The sequence below is a fragment of the Sinocyclocheilus rhinocerous genome, unplaced genomic scaffold (genome assembly GCF_001515625.1).
Source record: "Sinocyclocheilus rhinocerous isolate Xijiao unplaced genomic scaffold, SAMN03320098_v1.1 scaffold781, whole genome shotgun sequence".
NCBI classification, from domain to species: domain Eukaryota; kingdom Metazoa; phylum Chordata; class Actinopteri; order Cypriniformes; family Cyprinidae; genus Sinocyclocheilus; species Sinocyclocheilus rhinocerous.
In genome coordinates this window covers 2038711-2058241 of record NW_015658395.1, presented here as the reverse complement: position 1 = coordinate 2058241, position 19531 = coordinate 2038711, and the positions used below count along the sequence as shown (strand labels likewise).

The window sequence follows — 19531 nt, the reverse complement described above, 5'->3', positions numbered from 1 at the left end:
GTTGAAAGAATAGCCTCTAACACTAGCGTTCTCTTTCTCTATTCTTTCTACTTGTTTTCTTTTTATTTATTCTAAAAACAAAACAAACAAACAAAAACCTTGCTACATATACCGTGTTAGGCGAAACCCTGCCTCCTTCCCCCGCCCACAAACCCCGCCCCACACTGTCCTCTTTTTGGAAAACTAAAATATGGTCACCCTATTATATATCAACTAACATAATCTATAAAGGTGCAAAATGCATTTACTTAAACATATTTGAGAATCGAGATATTTCATTATATAGTTAACACGTTTGGGAATATTTCGAATAAAAAGGAAAAAAATAAATAAAACAAACCTATATAAGTTATACAGTGCTATTGTGGCTGCTGTGTGTCAATGACGAGCACCCTCCCCCCCCACTTGTGCCCCCTCAGAAATAATGAGTGCATGACGCCCCTGCCTCCAAATAGTTTAGAGAGAGATATTTAAAAAGAAATCAATTTTAGTTAATTGTAAAGGGACCCATATTAAATGTGGATCCCTGTGATAAATTATGCTGCCTGGTTAGTAGTGGGGATGTTGGTTAAACATCAGAAAGATTGGACACACACACAATGTGTAGCATTTAATGCTATCGTTTCTGTGTAAAAATATACATGTTTGGATTCTCTACAAATACAAACATGCCAAGTTGCAGTGACTTCCTTTTTATTTGATTCAAAAGTGAGAAAGATTTTGCCATCTGAAAAGCATGTCATAACTATAAACAGAGAAAAATGAACTCTATTTGGCAACAGACTCAAAGTATTATTTGCTAAGAAATAAAACACCCATTCTTTGCATAAAATAGAAAACCCATTTCATGATTTGAAAATAAACACATTGAAGTTGTTTGCTTGTGAATTTATGAATTAAAAATCAGGCAGACATTCAAAATGGCCATTTAAGTCAAACATCTTTTTCCCAACATTAAAGCACTTAACTCATGGAATAATGTGTTTCGGAACATTGGACATGCTTTATTTTCAGAACTTTTCACAATTTATTTAAACATCTCACATATACAAAATAGGTACAATAAACTTTGTGGTTTGTTTTGAGAGAGAGGCCTCTGCAACCCTTTAAAATGGACGAATTGTGCTGTCAGTATTAACACTGGGGGTGTAAAAGAATGTAATGCCTGAACAAAACAAAACAAAAAAATCTGAACAAAACTCGGAGAAAACAAAAACAAACAAAACAAAAAGTAAAAACCAGACAAACATCAGGTTTAGGAATATTCCACCTGCTTAAAAATGGGGTTATCAGGGGGACCTGTGCAATATTCCTAAGAAACAATACAAAGTAATACAGTAACAGTGGTTTCCTCCACAGCTGCATGTATAGCACCATATAATATCACTGCTTCTAGTATTGGAGCACCTTTGAAACAGGACAGAACTTGAAGCCTTAGTACCAACTAGTGACAACTAGGATGTTGATTAATATTTTCCTTTACACATGAGGTAGTTTAAACCTTACGGAAATTGTGGTTTTAAACATCCTCTTTGGAAGATATACAAAGACCACAAAGTGATGTATACTTTCATTGTTTTTATTACACTTCTTTAATTTTTACAAAATGATGACATGTCCCATAACATGGTGTTATCCCGTGTCTCTTTGGGCTGCTGTATTAATTTGCATTGCGCAATGCTCCGTTCAGTCCATTGGTCCTCTCCGATAGAGCCCAGCTTAAGCAAGTGGATTTGCAGAAAAAAATCAGCATTCAGTATAAAAAACACAGACAGAAGGGCAGAGATTTTTCTGTTTTCTTTCTTTCTCTCGTTTAATTTATCATGAGTCTATTTATTTGAAACAGACTGGGCCAATGTCCAAACCAAACTCTTGATCTGCGCCACCAATGTCCAAAGGTGCAATGTCGAGGATGGGAAGGCGAGATGGTTTATTTGTTCTGTATTCAATGACTGTCTTGCTCCACTGGCCAGTGTGTCTCTGCAGGGATGCAACAAAAAGATAAAACATGTTAAGTGACTTCTTTTTTTGAGAAACATCAAACTGTCATAAACATGCTAAGGTGTAAACTCATGTAATTGTGAGTCTATCTCATATGCATGTTGAACACTATCCTCTGTGACTGTAAACGCTTAACCTCTTATTTTGTGCATATCGTGCTAACTGGATGAAGATTTTGTCTGTTTAATCAAAGTGTAAAAAGAGAACTTACACTGCAGCCATCTTCTAGGACGCTGAAAGTGAAGCGGCTGTTGCCCTCCGCCCTGAGCTCCACATCATTGGAGCCCTGCAGCAACACAGCCTTCTTCAGGTTTCCATTCTCGGCATCCATGTAGGCGATGCTGTTCTTGCAGTGATAGGTGATGTTCTGGACTGCCTGGTTGGCCAGCAAACGCATGAAGGCCAGCTGAGTAGCCATGGACTGTGGGCTCAGGGTCTCATCATTGTAACCGAACTGAAAAGGGAATGGAAGAAGACAACCTTCAGACTGATTTCTCTTGATAAATCTTGAACAGTCAGTACAGTATTTAATTTGGTCCTTTCTGACGTCTCCAACTTTTGTGAAATTCTTCAACTTACCTCAGTACCACCATTGATGGTCTCGCCGAACCAAATGTGTTTCTTCTCCTGGGAGCTTCTGTACCAGTTTTTGCGTGGAATGCTCTCTGGGTGGGGGTGGATGCAGGTCTGGCCAGTAGAGAAGTCGCAGTAGGCCTTGATGGCATCCACGGTGCAGCCCTGGTTGGGGTCGATCCAGTAGAATCCTACAGGGGAAGAAAACAATACAGATCATTAGGGAAAGTCATAGGAAGTAAGAACTATTGGAAGATGGGTTAACTCTATTGGAAGAAGAAAGACCTCAAACTGCTTTGGTCACTTACCACTGCTCCATTCAGGGTGGCTGAGCCTGATGTCACGGCAAGTACGGGCAGGGTTCTTCTTTGAGCCCTCAGGGGAAAGCAGATTCTCAATCTGAGTGTTCAAGGACTTGATGGTGGCATCCACCTCATAATCCTTAGCCCTGAGAGAGGCCTGGTCAGCTCTGTACTCATCATAGCCTCCAGATGTGTCATATCCACCACCAGCTGCACCAGGGGGTCCGGGAAGACCAGGAGATCCAGGAGGACCCTAGAGTTAAACACATTACATATTAACCACACATTGTGTTCAACTGGGTGTCTTGTCACATTGTCTTCTCTACATTCCATCTCAAGGTAAGATACAGTTTTTTCTATATTTTATTTTACAATATATATTTTCTGTTTTCTTTCCATCTGTGTCAAGAGTAATTCTCAAATGTATGTTTACTTACAGAAGGTCCAACATGCCCAGGAGGACCACGGTGTCCAGAGGGTCCAATAGCACCAGGCATGCCATTTGAGCCGTCCTTACCAGGGGGGCCATTAGGACCAGCTGGGCCCTAAAGACAAAATGCAGACAACCATTATGAACACTTCCACACGTTTATTACAAAATCCTGTGTGATAAGTCTTATGAATGAGAAAGTTACTTACTCTTGGACCAGCAGGACCAGCCACACCAGCAGGGCCGCTGTCACCAGAAGGACCCTGTAACACAGTGTCATTTGTTCTTGTTCTGCAATCTTTTATGCTGAATCATTTTACTAATCTGTATGAGAACTAAACAAACTGTTCAAACTGTTTTCACAGGAAAAAGACGTTGAAGCTTATTATTAAAGTTGTGCCACTTACATTGGTTCCAGGCATTCCCTGCAGACCAGGATGTCCACGAAGTCCCTTCATGCCCCTTTCTCCTTTGTCTCCAGCAACACCTTTCTCACCACGAGGTCCAGAAGGGCCCTGTTTATTTAAGGAAAGTAAGAAATATCCATAGAAGCCATTGACTGGGTCCTTCAATTAAAATGCCTTTAATAAAGATGATGTCTGACACACTTACAGGTGCACCTCTTGCTCCAGCAGATCCAACAGGGCCAGCAGATCCAGAAGGTCCCTAAAGGGAGTGGAAATGAGAGAATGGATTGATTACATGTGTGGTAGTCTAGTTAATTTCTATCCATAATTTAGTAAATGCTGTGGCTTAGTTCAGTAACACGTACAGATTCACCACGGTTTCCGGGTCTGCCAGCAGCGCCTGATGGTCCATTGGGTCCAGGAGCACCGACAGATCCAGCGGGTCCAGGGGAACCAGGCTCACCACGGTCTCCCTGGTAGTTGAAATAGTCCATTTCAGTTACTTTTTTCATTTATATGTAACACAATCTGGTTTGGTAATTGAAACTTTAGGATTTATTACAACACTACAGTCTTAGGATAAAGTTAGTGATGGTCAAATATAAAGAAATGCTTAGTCAGAAGTCTATATACTTCTGGGCTATATACCTTAAGGCCAGAAGCACCAGGACGGCCAGGAGGTCCATCATTACCAGAGCTTCCCTAGAAAACACAGAGGCCTATGTGAATATTGTATGAAAAAACAAAAATACAAATTGTGTGTCTTAAAATGAAGTACAATTGATACTCACCTCACGTCCAGCCTCTCCCTGAGGACCAGTCATACCAGGCATGCCAATGTTGCCAAGGGGCCCACGGGGACCAGGGGCACCAGCAGGGCCAACTCTTCCAGACTCACCCTAAAGAACACACAAAAAAACTGATTAAGATTTACCCTGTAGCAAGTTAACTTTGACCAGTTTGGACACAATCAGGGGGTCAGTGCACTTACAACAGCACCGGGGCCACCAGGAAGACCACGGTCACCTCTGGAGCCAGGAAGACCATTGAATCCCAGAGATCCCAGCTGACCCTGAGGCCCAGCAGGTCCAGGTGCTCCCTGATTAAAAAAAAAAAAAAAAAAGTTTATCATGAGACGTAATATATACTACGTAATACTTTGCTATTAACATGATCTGACGTGTTCAGCTAGTACTTACAGGTGTGCCAGCCTCTCCAGAAGATCCCTTCTCTCCAGCCAGACCAGGTGGTCCAATCAGTCCATTCTCTCCTGGGGGACCAGCAGGGCCAACATCACCACGAGAACCACGTGGGCCATCCTTTCCAGGAGCACCAGTGGGACCAGCAGGTCCAACAATACCCTAATTGGTGGGAAGAAAATCAGATTATATGTGAGACTATAAAGATATATCCTGAAATGTGCTAGCATGAAGCATTAGGTCCGGACAACTCCATTTAAAGTTATCTAATATTACTCACAGCAGGACCAGGAGGTCCAACTCTGCCAGCAGCACCAGGGAAACCAGTCAGACCCTAGAATATAGCCAGAAATTCATGAGTCATGTAGGAAATGTCACACAACTAAACAAGCAAAATAAATGAATACATAAATCCATAAAATCATACTTACAGATGGACCGGAGTCACCACGGGCACCAGGTGGGCCAGCAGGACCAGTAGGACCCTAAAGATGCACAAGAAATTGTAAAAAGTTCAAAATCATAAAGATACATTGGATGTATTATCCAATATATCCTTGACTGAGACATGAGGTGAATGTCAAAACTACAATACTTTTGATAAGTAAATTCTCATTAAGATGTTTCTTCAACAATAAATGAGTTTTTATTAAATGTAGTCTCAAACTTACGAGGGGTCCAGTATTGCCAGCAGGACCAGCAGGGCCGTGGGGTCCAACATCACCCTTTCCACCAGCAGGTCCTTTCTCACCTCTTGGTCCAGTCTGGCCATCAGCACCCTACAAGACACATTGTGTCCCTGTCAGTTTTTAGTGCATATGTGTTCAAAGTTTTTTAAAACAGCCGATTTGGAAGTCTAAAATTGAATATATGAATCACAAAGAAGCTGACTTCAGGAGAATTCACATGGACTTACAGGGGGTCCAGCAAATCCAGAAGGTCCAGCAGGGCCAGACTCACCACGTTCGCCCTAAAATACATGTCAAGATTTGAGTATGAATGCTGGTTTCTGAAGTGAATTATAGTTTGTGCAGTTCTTTTTTTAGTTCCTTAATATCGGGCAATCCTTAAATAATTAAATAATTATTGTATCAGTGTGTAGTAAAGAACTGATTATAATACTCACAGGAGCACCACGAGGACCAGCAGGTCCAGCAGGGCCGAAAGAGCCAGTCTCACCCTGGAAGAGAACACAGAGATAGGTTTGATCAGAATGATCTTTACAGCTACCTGAAGTAAGTGCTTTTGCCAGTCTTCCAAGTTAATTATTTGTAGGTTATCACTTTCTTTTTGGCTGCAAAAAGTCTGAAGGAAGCACCTGTAAATCATTTTGGAGATCCCTCAGAACAGTTCGGACACATTCACACTGTTCAAGTTAAATGTGGCCCATTTAAACACCTTTCCTTGTATGACATTCCTTAAACATCTTACCTTAGCATGCTGAAGTTTGTATTTAGCATTTTGAAATTTGTATTTCAAATTTAATATATTTTGTCATAAAAAATTAGAAGAACATTGGATTTCCTGTTTTAAATCAATGCATTAGCATTTCAGTTGTTTTCACTGTTCAAAGTCACCACATTTAGGATTTAATGAACATGGGCAATGCTTTATATAGTGCAATTTAATGATTTAGATTAGAGGATAATGATTTAATCATTTTATAAGTCATGGGTAAATAAAACTCACTTATAGCGCATGTTGAATTAAATTGTTTTAGAAAATTTCATAAATTCCAACCTACTGTATTTACACTGAAGTGACATTGCAAAAAAAAAAAAGAAAAACAGAATAGTTTATTTTTTTTAGAAATGAAAATGTGTCTGTCACTGAAGGTTTAAAAATATGATTTGAACCAAATTTAAATGAATGTAGCAATGTTTGATTGTTGTTTATAAATATTTATAAATATTTACTGTAGATGATAATCAAATAAAAAATAAAAATACTGAAAAGGAATCAAATCATGTGATGGCTTTAACTTGACCCTAGCATTTTTGAATAACGGAATATTGTTTTAATTTTCCAGCAGAGGGCAGCAGTGATTCTGACAGTTGTCATCAGAGTTTCTTCTTCAAGCAATGGACCAAGGACGCAATTTACTCACCCTTTGAGAAGGTAAGAATCTTAATACATTCTGTTAGTGGTGTTCCATTAAATGAATGGCAGTGTGATCTTGCTCTCAATCATTTCAAATCCTCTTTTATGATGTCACTTTTGACATTATGATTACAATGTGTGATTCATCACGCAAGATCCATAAGGAATAAAAAGAAAAACCCTTTGGACTGGTGTAAATATTTCAATGATTTAGAGTGATAGCAACAATTCTTTGCATTGATCTGACATAGCAGTTGAGAGAATGCTCTTTACCTTGTCACCATTAGCACCAGCGGGTCCAGGGGGTCCACTGGGTCCAGGAGCACCCTGTAAATTGAGGAAGAAGTACCATAAAATCACGGCTACAAAACATTTGTGTAATTTTGTATGAAATTAGATAAAGGTACTGGGTATACTTACACGGGCACCATCTCTTCCAACATTGCCCTCCAGGCCTCTGTATCCAAGCTCACCCTGTGTATAAGAGAAATGTTTTAGTCAGCTGTAAGTGACATACAGATTTGGCAACATATTCACTATAGAGTGAGAAGAGCATTGCTCCAAAACATACCTTCTCTCCTTTAGGTCCAGGAGTTCCAGCGCCACCACGCTCACCGGGCATACCACCAGCTCCCTGGTGTCCAGGGGCACCAGCAACTCCAACTGCACCAGGCTCTCCCTGAAGAATACAGATTTTGTCAGTTACACTCATAAAAATGATCTGTCTAGATGACATGTGCAGTGACATGTGTACATACCTTGTTTCCATCAGGGCCAGGAGTACCAGCAGGTCCACGAGCACCAATGGGTCCCTGAGCGCCAGCAGCACCAGCGGGTCCAGGGTTACCACGCTCTCCCTAAATAGTAATAAAAGGACAGAAGAACCGTAAGATAGGCTCATTTCTTCTCATGTGAGAATAAACACAGCACAAGAAATCAGAGAAAGGTAAGTCACCTTCACACCAGCAGGTCCTGATACACCTTGATCTCCAGGGATACCCTGTTGAGAGATAAGAAATATTTGTAATGATTTGCATGACATTATGCATCCAGTATTATGCAAGTGAACCAAAAACTGCATAAGCTGCATAGCATCTGAGCCATGAAAACTTACTCTATCTCCGGGCTTGCCGGCCTCACCAACAGGTCCAGCGGGGCCAGGAAGACCCTGTTAGGATTGAGCAGGAAACACAAGTTTTTAATATTCAAACACTACATAAACAGGAAGAATTCATACAAGACTAGTACAAATTTATCTTATTCTATTTGACAGTGATTCCCAACCATGGATACAACCATGGAGTATCTTGTGATTTTACTATTTTGTCTGGATTTCTTCACAATACAACTGCCCCCGAACTGTCAAAGCTTTTGAAAGACAAATAATCTTGAGCTACTTGATTAGCCCATTTTCACCCACTGTATTGATTAAAGGAAATAATTTGTGGCCACATTTGGTACTTGAGCCCTACTTATGGGGTTCCAAGACGGTCAGGAAGCCCTTCTTATATTTAACTTCACACTTCAAGCTTGAATGAAGACTGTATAATCTTGAAAGAAGGCTTGTAAAAGTATGACACTGACCTGGAAACCAGGAGCACCAGACGCTCCCTGCTCTCCCTTCTCACCTGGAGCACCCTAAATTATAAGACAACAATCTGTTACCACTGAGAAACAGTGAAAGGTCATGTACTAATCCACATAGATAGTCTTTTTAGAAAATATCAGATGGCCTACTTACAGCAAGTCCGACGGGACCAGAAGGGCCATTGTTACCATCTGGACCAGGAAGACCCTAAAGGAAAAGAGGAACGCAATCAGAGCAGCTCAATAACTAATAACTCGCTTCTACTGATGAATGTTTATAACAGATATTTCTGTCTCTGAAATACTCACTCTCAGTCCACTGGGGCCAGTAGGTCCCTTCTCACCAGGCTTGCCAGACTCGCCCTACAAGAAGGTTCATTGATAAGCTCATTGATACGTTATTATATTTTGAATATCTAAAGATGAAATGTGAAAAATACAGTCAGTACTTACAGAAGGTCCCTTTGGACCGGGGAATCCAATATTACCGGGCTGGCCTCTGGGTCCAGTTGGGCCAGGGGGGCCAGTGCGGCCATCTTGACCAGCAAGACCCTAGAGAACAGCATATAAAGTGGTGATGAGTGTGCACAAAGCACAATGCTCATGGATTAGTAATACTTTTCTGGGTACCTCCAACTATGTGTATAGTATGAATATAAAAACGGTGATTGTACTCACAGAAGGCCCTTCCTTTCCAGGGGGTCCAGAACTGCCGGGGCTACCAGGGAGACCCTGAAAAGATATGAAGTTATGGTCTTGTTCATATGGTCACATGTCAAGAATGACTGATCTCAATGCATACTTGTAAAATAGGAGAAATTTAACATGTTTCTTGCTTTGTGATTTTGTCATAATGGACTGGACAGGTATAAAGTAGTAAGAGGCTGATACTCACTCTAGCTCCAACAAGACCAGGCTCACCAGCACGACCGGCATCTCCAGGAGGTCCACGGGCTCCAGGGGAACCAGTAGCACCACGGGCACCAGGCATGCCCTACGGTACAAGATTCATAGATCAGAGTCTTAAATAAAGCATCAGAACAATGTATAATTGCATGGATTTGGCAGGAAAACTATCATATATTGTATATGTATACATATTTTTTTATCCAAAGCAGCTAAACCACTGTCCCATTCTATATACACCCCATAGCTTGTTTAAATACAGAACAGTTCTTTTAATATCACTTGAATCTTACCATTGGGCCCGATCTGCCAGCCAGACCAGGCAGACCACGAGTACCAGCAGCTCCCTGCAAGAAACATGAATATACATAGATTAACGAAAATAAATAATAAAAAACATAACCAAATACATATATATTTCATGCAGAAAATTAACCATTGTATCAAGCTTTATAAATATTTAGCATTATTCTTACAGGAAGACCTCTCACATAGTCTACTGGATTTTTACTTTTTTCAATATTCTGTACTGTTGTATTTTTTCTTTTAAATCCTTGGCCCACTAACCAACTAAATGTGGTGATCATACATTTGTATTGTTTTATTTTTGTCCCTGTAGTACTCTTATAAATCAAGTTTCCATTCTCTCTCTGACACTTACAATTAAAATGGAGATGCCCCTAACATATTAAAATTAACATTTTATTATTAAGATCAAACTTACTCTAGGTCCACGCAGTCCAGCGGGTCCAGTTGATCCCTGCTCACCAGTTGAGCCTCTCTTGCCCTCTTCACCAGAAGGACCACTGGGTCCCTGAGGACCAGCACTACCCTGTACAGGAAAAAGACAAAGAAGGAAGTAAACAAGGACATTCAGCCATAGCACAGACTATATGCTTTATAAATTGTTAAGATGACTGGCAGACAGTGTGTATACTCACAGGCTCACCCTTGACACCAGCATCTCCCTTCACTCCAACGGGTCCAGGGTCACCCTGAGCATTGAAACAGTTCAAAGGTTAGACCATTTTATAACATGTACATATCTGAAATTCCCTATTAAAAATGTAAGAATAAAAAAAGAATATAATCACATAAATAGAGTCATGCACCAAAATGAAAAATAAAACAAAATATAAAATTATGTTTTGCTTGGAATAATTTAATAAAATAACATAATAGAATTTAATAGAATAGCATACTTCCTTTTTCTGTAAAATACATAATTAAAGTTTCTCCCTCAGCTGGTGTTAGCCTACTTCTGATTAAAATCTAGACTCAAAATATTTTTTAAGATATTGTTTAACTAAAACAACTGTATAGAACTAAAACTTATATGTAATTTAAATTTGACTGAAAAATACTCCCATATCATGACTGTTGTGCAATTGCACTCATTGTCTAAGTGTGGTGTTAGTTTAAATGACATCTAATTAAACCTGGATTACTTCACTCAAATCTGATTTTCTGATGTCAGCCTTTCTGATAATGAATCTGTTAAAGTAACGTTTTCTATAAAACTTTCCAGCCTATTTGTTCTTTCAGCCAAAAACCCCAAAATGGCAGCTAAGACCAATCAGATGGTACTCACAGCAAGACCTCTTGGACCAGAGGCTCCAGAAGGTCCCTGGGGGCCAGGGCCGCCTCTAGGGCCAGGGAAACCAGGGGCACCAGCAACACCAGGGGTGCCCTGTGGAATACACCAAAAAATACATTTGAAAAAAAACAAAAAAAAACAAAGAACATATGCTTTCACACAAACATTGAATTCATAGAAATGTTACTTTAAGGTAAAGCATACAGCTTTCAGTAAGTCAGTTAAGATGATAGAGTAATTGTAAAGTGATCTGTTTTAAAATGAATTTTGACACTTCAGCTAGTTGATTGTGATTTGTGATTGCAATGTATAGTAATTGCTGTTTAAAAATGAAAATAAATAAAAGAAAAGAAAAAAAGTTAAAATAAAAAGAATAAATATATCAAAATCCAAAATAAATATATATAAAAAAGTATTAAAAATACAGCAAAAATACTTCTGACATGATTTGTTTCACAACTATTAGGCAATTATTTCCTCTAATTCCAATGCAATTGTACTTTAAAATGATTAGCACAACATATTTAGTTCAATTAATTAGTATGAATAATATTCAAACTCACAGCTGCTCCCTTAGCACCGTTGATACCATTAGCACCAGGGTTACCCTGTAAAAGTACAAAGAGAGAGATATTTTTTTTTTCTTCAGGAAAATCAGATGAATTTATCTGCAAATATTTAAAATGCACTTACAGGGGGTCCGACTGGGCCCACAGCACCGTTCTGGCCTGGCTCTCCTCTTTGTCCCTGAGGTCCAGATGGGCCAGTGGGGCCAGCGGTTCCAATTTCTCCCTGTCAAATATAGACACAGTAAAGTTCTGATGGTAAAAGAGAGAAGGTTGTTATGATGAATTAAGGAAAGGTATTGTATGTGTAGAGAATGAGATCTAATCAAATGATATGTACTGGCAGAATTGGCTTATATTAGCATGTCTATTAATCTTCTGGCACATTGTTTTATGCAGAGGTGCCAGGCAGATGTCAAATTTAGTTGAGTTTATTCAGTTTTGATTTCTCCACCTGTCACTCATACCTTAGGTCCAGGGGCACCAGGGAAACCGGGAGGACCAGCTGCTCCCAAAGGACCCTAAGAGGAGAGAAAATGTGTTACGTCTACATTAGGACTATGCCATAAGGCACATTTTATGAGACAGAGAAGTCAAAGGGCCTCTAGTCCACTCACAGCAGGGCCAGCAGGACCAGTGTTGCCATCAGCACCGCGAGCACCAGCTGGGCCAGAAGGGCCAACACGACCTCTCTCACCAGGAAGACCACGACCACCCTGTGCAAAAAGAGGAATGAGATATGTACTCAATAAAAAGAGTTGAAGTAGGTATGTATTCAAGGCCAGTAATTCAGTAATTTGTGCTGGAGGCAGAATTGAGATATACACTGAAGATTTTCATAAATTTTAATGTTTGACTTACTCTCTGTCCGGGGGTTCCATTTGATCCAGCAGCACCATTCTCACCCTGTTGAAAAAAGACAAACATAAGCCTTTAAAATATGACAAGATATATTTGACTTGATTCATGTAATGCACTATAAAATGTGGTAAGTGTGCTGTACTTTATGAGTAATAATAATATCAGAAATAATAGTAATAATAATGTGTTTTATTTGTATAGCACCTTAATACACATAATGCAACTTCACAAGTCAGAATATTTATGTAAAGCATCAGCAAGTGCAGTTTCTTTCATGCATACATGAAAGTTGGTCTTTTGAATTGCACTTCGATTACACTAAACTATGTTGTTATATGTATTTTTTAAAGTGGCAGGTGCATTTCTTTATAGTCTGAGATGTTTTAGGATGTTAAACCTTTGATTACTACCTTAAGACCAGCGGCACCAGGCTCTCCTTTGCGTCCATCAAGACCGGTGTAACCCTGAGGAACAAGAAATTAAGATCATGGTTTCTTAGATGTAAGCAATTGAAACGACATGTTAAGTCTCATCTTCTATGAGAAATGTTGTTTTTTGGAATTAATAGCTAAAAGTTAACAATGTCTTTTGTTTCTTAACGCCAATCCAGCATCTATGGCTACATTCATGGTGAGAACCAGTTAATCCATGCACAAGTCGATCCATACACGTCCGGGGACAATTTAGAATGTTCAATCAACCTGACCTGCATGTCTCTGGGCTGTGGGAGGAAACCGGAGCACCCGGCATAAACCCACACAGACACAGGGAGAACATGCAAACTCCACACAGAAAGGCCTCCTGTCCTTGCCGGGGCTCGAACTGGGGACCTTCTTGCTGTGAGACAACAATGCTAACCACCGAGCCACTGTGCCTCCCCAACAATGGCTTCTCATCAGTCCTCAACACTAAGCACTTACTCTGTGTCCCTTCATGCCAGGAAGTCCAGGAGTTCCGGGGAAACCACGGGCACCCTGTAGAAGAAAGAGCAAAGACGAAGTTCCTTGTAAGAAATATTACTGAGGTAAATACAAACATGCTTGATTTAAACAAAAATGTACATTTTGATGCCCTTACCTGTGCTCCAGGGGTTCCTCTGTCTCCAGGTTTTCCAGGTCTGCCATTGTTACCCTTTGAGAAGAATATAAAAGAGGATGTCAAGACACAGCGTGAATAAATGGGGCAATGCATGGTTGAGTTAGAAGCTCAGTTTTAGTATATGGTATTATAGCACTCACATCTTCACCATTTTTGCCAGAAGGTCCAGGAGGTCCACGAGAACCAACAGCTCCCTGTAATGAGATGATAGAGAGAGAAATCAACATTAAAGTTTAAAGGTCATTTCCAAACTGTGTGAAAAACCTGTGTTGACCAAGAGTACTTACAGCCTGTCCGGGCTCTCCAGGCTCACCAGCATGTCCTTGGAATCCTTGAGGTCCCTATATATTCACAGAAAAAGGAGTAAATGTTACATTTATTTTTTAGAGCCATAAACACTCAGAATAATATTTAATTAAATGATTGATTATCAAAATAATAATTTACTCTAAATCACTAATTCTAAACATTTTTATTTACAAATTTTATTGAAAAGGTATCAATACTTCAATCAATTTTTAAACAAATACTCACAGGGGCACCGGGAGGTCCAGATGGGCCTCTAGGTCCTATCAAACCCTGAAAAAGTGAAAGTAAAAATGAGTGGCCTGAGGACTCAATATGATCAGCAGTAGTTTACATATTATGATTAAATAAAATAAAAGGTCCAGTATTTCATTTGCACGACATTGCAACATTAATAGTAACACATTTTGGCATGAAAAATCAGTTTGGGAGGTCATCATACTTGAGTAGTAAACTGTTCAAGTTTTTAATATACTCTTAATATAAATGTGATATTAATATATTTAATAGCAGAGAGGATTCACATCAACTGAAATGAAAGTGAACCGAAAAGAAGCTGATATTAAATCACATGAACTCACCATAGGGCCAGGGCCAGGGTCAAGTCCTTTAGCGCCATCATATTGAGCAGCAAAGTTCTACAGAAGAAATTAAGCAACATATTTAGCATAAATAAATAAAACATATTGAGCAATGATAATAAATTGTTTTATTTCAATAATTATTGATTTATTTTATTTCAATAATACAATATTTTAATATTAACTTAATATTCCAATATCATTAAAAACATTCAGAAAGAAATGTAAAGCTTAAGTTATTTGAGCATTTTATTGACACAAAACATTCTCTAAATGTTTCTTCTTTCATACTAAAATTATGAAACTGTTTCTAGACTTGTATTGAAAATAAATACAGCTCACACTTTTGGAAGCCATTTTGAGGCCAAGGTTCAGGGCAAAGGTTAAAGGTCAAATGTTAAATATGACTGGGTCAAAGGGTAATGGGAGGATCGTGAGATTCAAATATAACTACCCACAAGCTTTAATCACTGAATCGCTATGTAATAAACAAGTTTAGGTCTCTGGAAAAGATTTTCTGTGTGAAACTTACTCCACCAAGACCAGGGGGGCCAGGGGGGCCGGGAGGCCCAGGAAGTCCAGGTCTGCCGGGTTTTCCATCTGGTCCTTTAGGACCCTGTGGAGAACAAGAACAAATAACACAATTAAGCTAGCTGTGATTGTTCTAATGTTTTAAAACGTGAGATGAATCTGCTGTGTTGATGTAAACTATCCACCATGCTAATCTAGTGAACCTGAAACTGATACCAAAAATATACTGAATAGCTTTTTCCTATCCATGTTATTATAGATGATGATTAAGTTAAACACCTTATAATAATCTATTTGGCCTATATTAAATATGACTATAATGCTGAAAAGTTACGGGATAAACTTACCCTCTCACCTCTGGGTCCTTTTGGTCCCCTGGGGCCCTATTTACAGAAAAGTATAACCAGACAACTGTTTTAAAGTCCAACAGTACATTAATACTCCTTCATATGAAGACCACTTGCTTTTTTATATGCATGCTCAGGGTTATAGCAAAACAAAAAACTGATGTTTTTCAGATTTAAGTCACATTTACATATGCCACAGTCATAAACATGAACATTAGAACCAATGCTTATCTTCATATAATTGCACATAGAAAAGTGAATAAATAAATACAGGATTTATTTATTCCACCTTTCTAAGATTCTTATGTCATTTGATGTGCAATAGCTCATATCAAAAGCATTTATTGTATTCTTAAAACTACAAACATGCCAATTAATCTTGCAAAACAATTATAACATGCACAGTGCAGTATGTATCAGTAACTACCACTAACGTCATGCCTGCAACTTAATTAGATATTAATGAAGGTAGCAATGCACCAGTCATGTGATGCCACATTCAACCAAGGTACTTTAAGGAGCTCAGAGGCCTAGTTTACATCCCAAGAACAGGACATTGAGCCTGTCCCAATTTTTTTCCAAACATTTGATGTTTCTCATTACGTTCCTTTAAGCACCTTCTGTTGTTAGTGATCAATACTGTTATGTGATATTCAGGTGAGCAATTTGATTCAATCCCAAATAACATTCAATATTTATGCCAATTTTAATAATCTATGCTATGCATGTCCACTTGAGGGAACTGCTGGGCAAAATCCACCAGGCTGGAGGAATTTCTGCGGCATGTTGATTTTGTTACTTTGAGTCCACCTCTTCAGCAGGCCATCTAAAAAGATCCTTTGTGCCCAGGTTGTCTGGTAGGCAGGATAGGGTGGTCTCTAGTTTCACTGACATTTGCTTGAGCCAATGGTGCTTTCCTCCTTCCCATCACAGGCAAGAAGGAAAAACCCCAGAAATTCTGATAATCCGAAATGCTCTGGAATATTTGAGATTGACCAAAGGATCTTCTCACCGAATATCATCATCCATTTGGAGATTTGGGATCAGATAAGGTAAATATCTCTATTAATACAATTGAAATAACTTCATGCGAGTGTACTGACCGCTGTATGATGAAGATGGGGGTGGAGGAAGAAAACAGAAAGAGAGAGAAGGGGAGAGAGACAGAGGTGATCGATTAGTTATGCACTCCACATGTTGAAATATGGTAACAGTTCTAAAATAACACAAAAAGTCTACTCTTTATTATTCTAGGCTACTATTCACTCAGTCTAAAACATTTCAGAAGAATCTGAACAGAAAAAAAACATCAAAGTTTATGCTAAATACAGTCCCCTTACATGCAAAAATTCATGAGTTAAAAAGAAAAATTATGCACAGGCATTGTCTTAGTTTTTTTTTTTTTTGCATTGTTGCCAAAATAAGAAGATCAGATTTTAGTAGGCCTGGATTAAATTTTGTGCATTTACATCCATGTCTTGCTGTAAAACAATAAAGTGTGCCTAGATTAATAACGGGGTTAAATTTGATTTTATGATTGAGCATCTGTAAGAATAGATGATGTACAAAACTGTAGTATAGTGCATTGGCTAAAAGTATTATCTCGAAATCCTAATTAATATACTTATTAATGTACTTAATTTATTAAATTTACTAAAACTTTTTATTTGTTTGAATTACTTTATTGAGTCTAATTAAAGTGTGAAAAATCATAGTAATTTTTTTTCTCAAAATATAATTTCTTACAAGTGCATGAACAAATATGCAATCTTTTGATTATATAGTTTTAAATATATACTTTTGCATAGTATATATAATTTAGTACTGTCCTAAGATGAATTTATTTATTTATTTAAATTGATTTATTATAGCAAGTGAGTCACAGGCATTGGTTATCAGGTACTACTAACCCTGTAGAGGTCATCAGTAATTGTTTACATGTTTAGGCCTTCCCGTTGCCATGCCAGGTATGACTCCCACTCGAACTAAATAGATTTCATCCGGTAGGAGCAGCTACGTGTCATGTCACTTATTCTCCACCAGGTGGCGTACTTGACTACTGGGTGATGACCTAATGCCACATTAAATGCCAATTTTCTGTTTTCTAAAAGCAGCTAAAAAAATTAAAGTCTGTTTTATCAAATCAGTTTGTTCTAAAACGTATTTATGTTTTAGAGGCATAAAATCAAATTTATGATAGGCCTATGATAGGGAATACGTTTTTTGTTTTACATTTAGGTATTATTTATAGTAACTTTATTATTTATACTTAAAACAGTTCATTTAAATCAGATTATTAACAATTTTATAGGATGTTGCTTAAAAATTATGTTACATACTTTAGCCAGCAGGGGGCAGATTTTACAGACCCCCATAATTAAAAAAACACTCCTGGAGTCTAGGACAATGATGAGGTACAGCGCCCTAACCTAGACTTTAAAAATCTACTTTTAAAGACATTTAACCAGCTGTCCGTAATTTGTCTATATTTTTGTACTTTTTTTGCTAATAGTTTTTAATAACTATGCCATATGTTTCCGTTTCGCAGTCGCAACAGATGAAAATATCCAAGACCACGAAGAATCCATTAAAAAGATCCGCTGGATTTTACAGGGGCAAGCCAAAAGGAAACGCCTCAATTCTTCAGATGTAGTTCTAGCTTTCCTTGAGGTAATTTCCCAGCAAGGTTCAACCAAGCAAGCGAGGAAATCCAGTAGAAGAAAGAAAAAGCCTTAGGATCCTTGGTTAGACAAAAAAAAAAAAAAAAAGCATATTTCAAACTTACATTGACATGATGCTAGGTACGAAGTCACTGCAAGCAGCAACAGAATCCGGGTATCCACAAAGCTGAGCATGTCTAAACCGACATGCAGACTCCTTGTGCTGCAGTGCCCTGGTTTAACTACTTCAAGCAGGCATACAGTTGTGATATAAACACCAAACTCAGACAGAAAGTTTTTGGCACTTTATACATTTGGGGTAACTGTAGTAATTTATATATTATATTATATTATATTATTATTTTTGTAAAAGGATAATAAATCTATATTGTATCATTTGACTGTATCTTTTTTACATTCATTCATTCATTCATTCATTTTAATTAATGGGTAGTTCCAATCCTGGATGCTTATTGATCAATATATTGGTCAACCATGCTAAAATACATGATATCATCAGTTGAAGCAAAATGTCTAGATAATGCTATTAAATTGTTTTTGTGCTAGGTACGAAGTCACTGCAAGCAGCAACAGAATCCGGGTATCCACAAAGCTGAGCATGTCTAAACCGACATGCAGACTCCTTGTGCTGCAGTGCCCTGGTTTAACTACTTCAAGCAGGCATACAGTTGTGATATAAACACCAAACTTAGCAGGAACCTGCTGCCGTGATGCTAGAATAATAAAGACCAACCAGCCCTATTTATATGGCAGGAGGTTCCCTTGACTGCGTGTCCAGACTGAGCCCCCAAACCAATGGGAGAGAGAGACTCTATATGACTCTCATCCTAGCACTGCCCTCATCCCTGCCTCTCTCTCTCAGACTTTGGCAATGCTCTGACAATGATGACGAGTACAACGTTTTAATTAGATCCATTCTTTTGAGGACGTGGACATGGTCGAGCTTTATAAGAGAAAAGCTTACCGTTTTTCTCAGGCTTTCAATGGCGCTTATAGCTCATGTGGATAGGATGGGTCCGAGCGCGTCCAGCGGATACTTATGGCACGTTTTGCGCATTTGACGCATCTTCACAATGCGTTTCTGACCCCGGATTCACGGGAGATACAGTATATCTAACTGAAGAATACTCGCTATATGCTGGCGTAACAAATCAGTCTTTGGCACTTCGACTTGAAATGTAAAAACGCGCATCACTGTATGATCAGGTCGCCAATACGCGCATGTGTTTGAACGGAACTGTGGCATCTTTTTGTCTTTTATTATGCATTAAATTAATTTCCTTAGCCATACAGATACCACACTGAAATCCTCACATTTTTTTCTTTTTATGGGTACACTAACTATGCAGACTGACAGAGTCTGCAATTAATTTTGACTGTCTAAAGTAATGCTATCTACTAAACCATACAGTGTACTGTTATATGGGTCAATGACGTGACGATCTCTTCCCCCTGGAT

General features: G+C 38.7%; 1 protein-coding gene across 1 annotated transcript; it reads right to left on the bottom strand.

The window, feature by feature from the left end:
- Positions 1 to 676: 676 nt before the first annotated feature.
- Positions 677 to 18793, bottom strand: LOC107722140 (collagen alpha-2(I) chain-like). Its single transcript, XM_016530373.1, has 51 exons — positions 18757 to 18793; positions 18178 to 18330; positions 16496 to 16497; positions 15393 to 15428; positions 15047 to 15130; positions 14515 to 14571; positions 14162 to 14206; positions 13915 to 13968; positions 13768 to 13821; positions 13607 to 13660; positions 13450 to 13503; positions 12940 to 12993; positions 12530 to 12574; positions 12286 to 12384; positions 12136 to 12189; positions 11796 to 11894; positions 11666 to 11710; positions 11097 to 11195; positions 10447 to 10500; positions 10230 to 10337; positions 9799 to 9852; positions 9495 to 9593; positions 9278 to 9331; positions 9053 to 9151; positions 8909 to 8962; positions 8754 to 8807; positions 8597 to 8650; positions 8127 to 8180; positions 7968 to 8012; positions 7771 to 7869; positions 7584 to 7691; positions 7433 to 7486; positions 7286 to 7339; positions 6039 to 6092; positions 5829 to 5882; positions 5584 to 5691; positions 5344 to 5397; positions 5193 to 5246; positions 4913 to 5074; positions 4705 to 4812; positions 4505 to 4612; positions 4362 to 4415; positions 4079 to 4186; positions 3919 to 3972; positions 3714 to 3821; positions 3516 to 3569; positions 3314 to 3421; positions 2883 to 3129; positions 2581 to 2765; positions 2213 to 2455; positions 677 to 1980 (listed from the first exon to the last, which is right to left on the bottom strand). Exons 2-51 carry the CDS (start codon positions 18245 to 18247, stop codon positions 1834 to 1836), a joined length of 4059 nt encoding a protein of 1352 aa, XP_016385859.1. The 5' UTR covers positions 18248 to 18330; positions 18757 to 18793; the 3' UTR covers positions 677 to 1833.
- Positions 18794 to 19531: the final 738 nt, after the last annotated feature.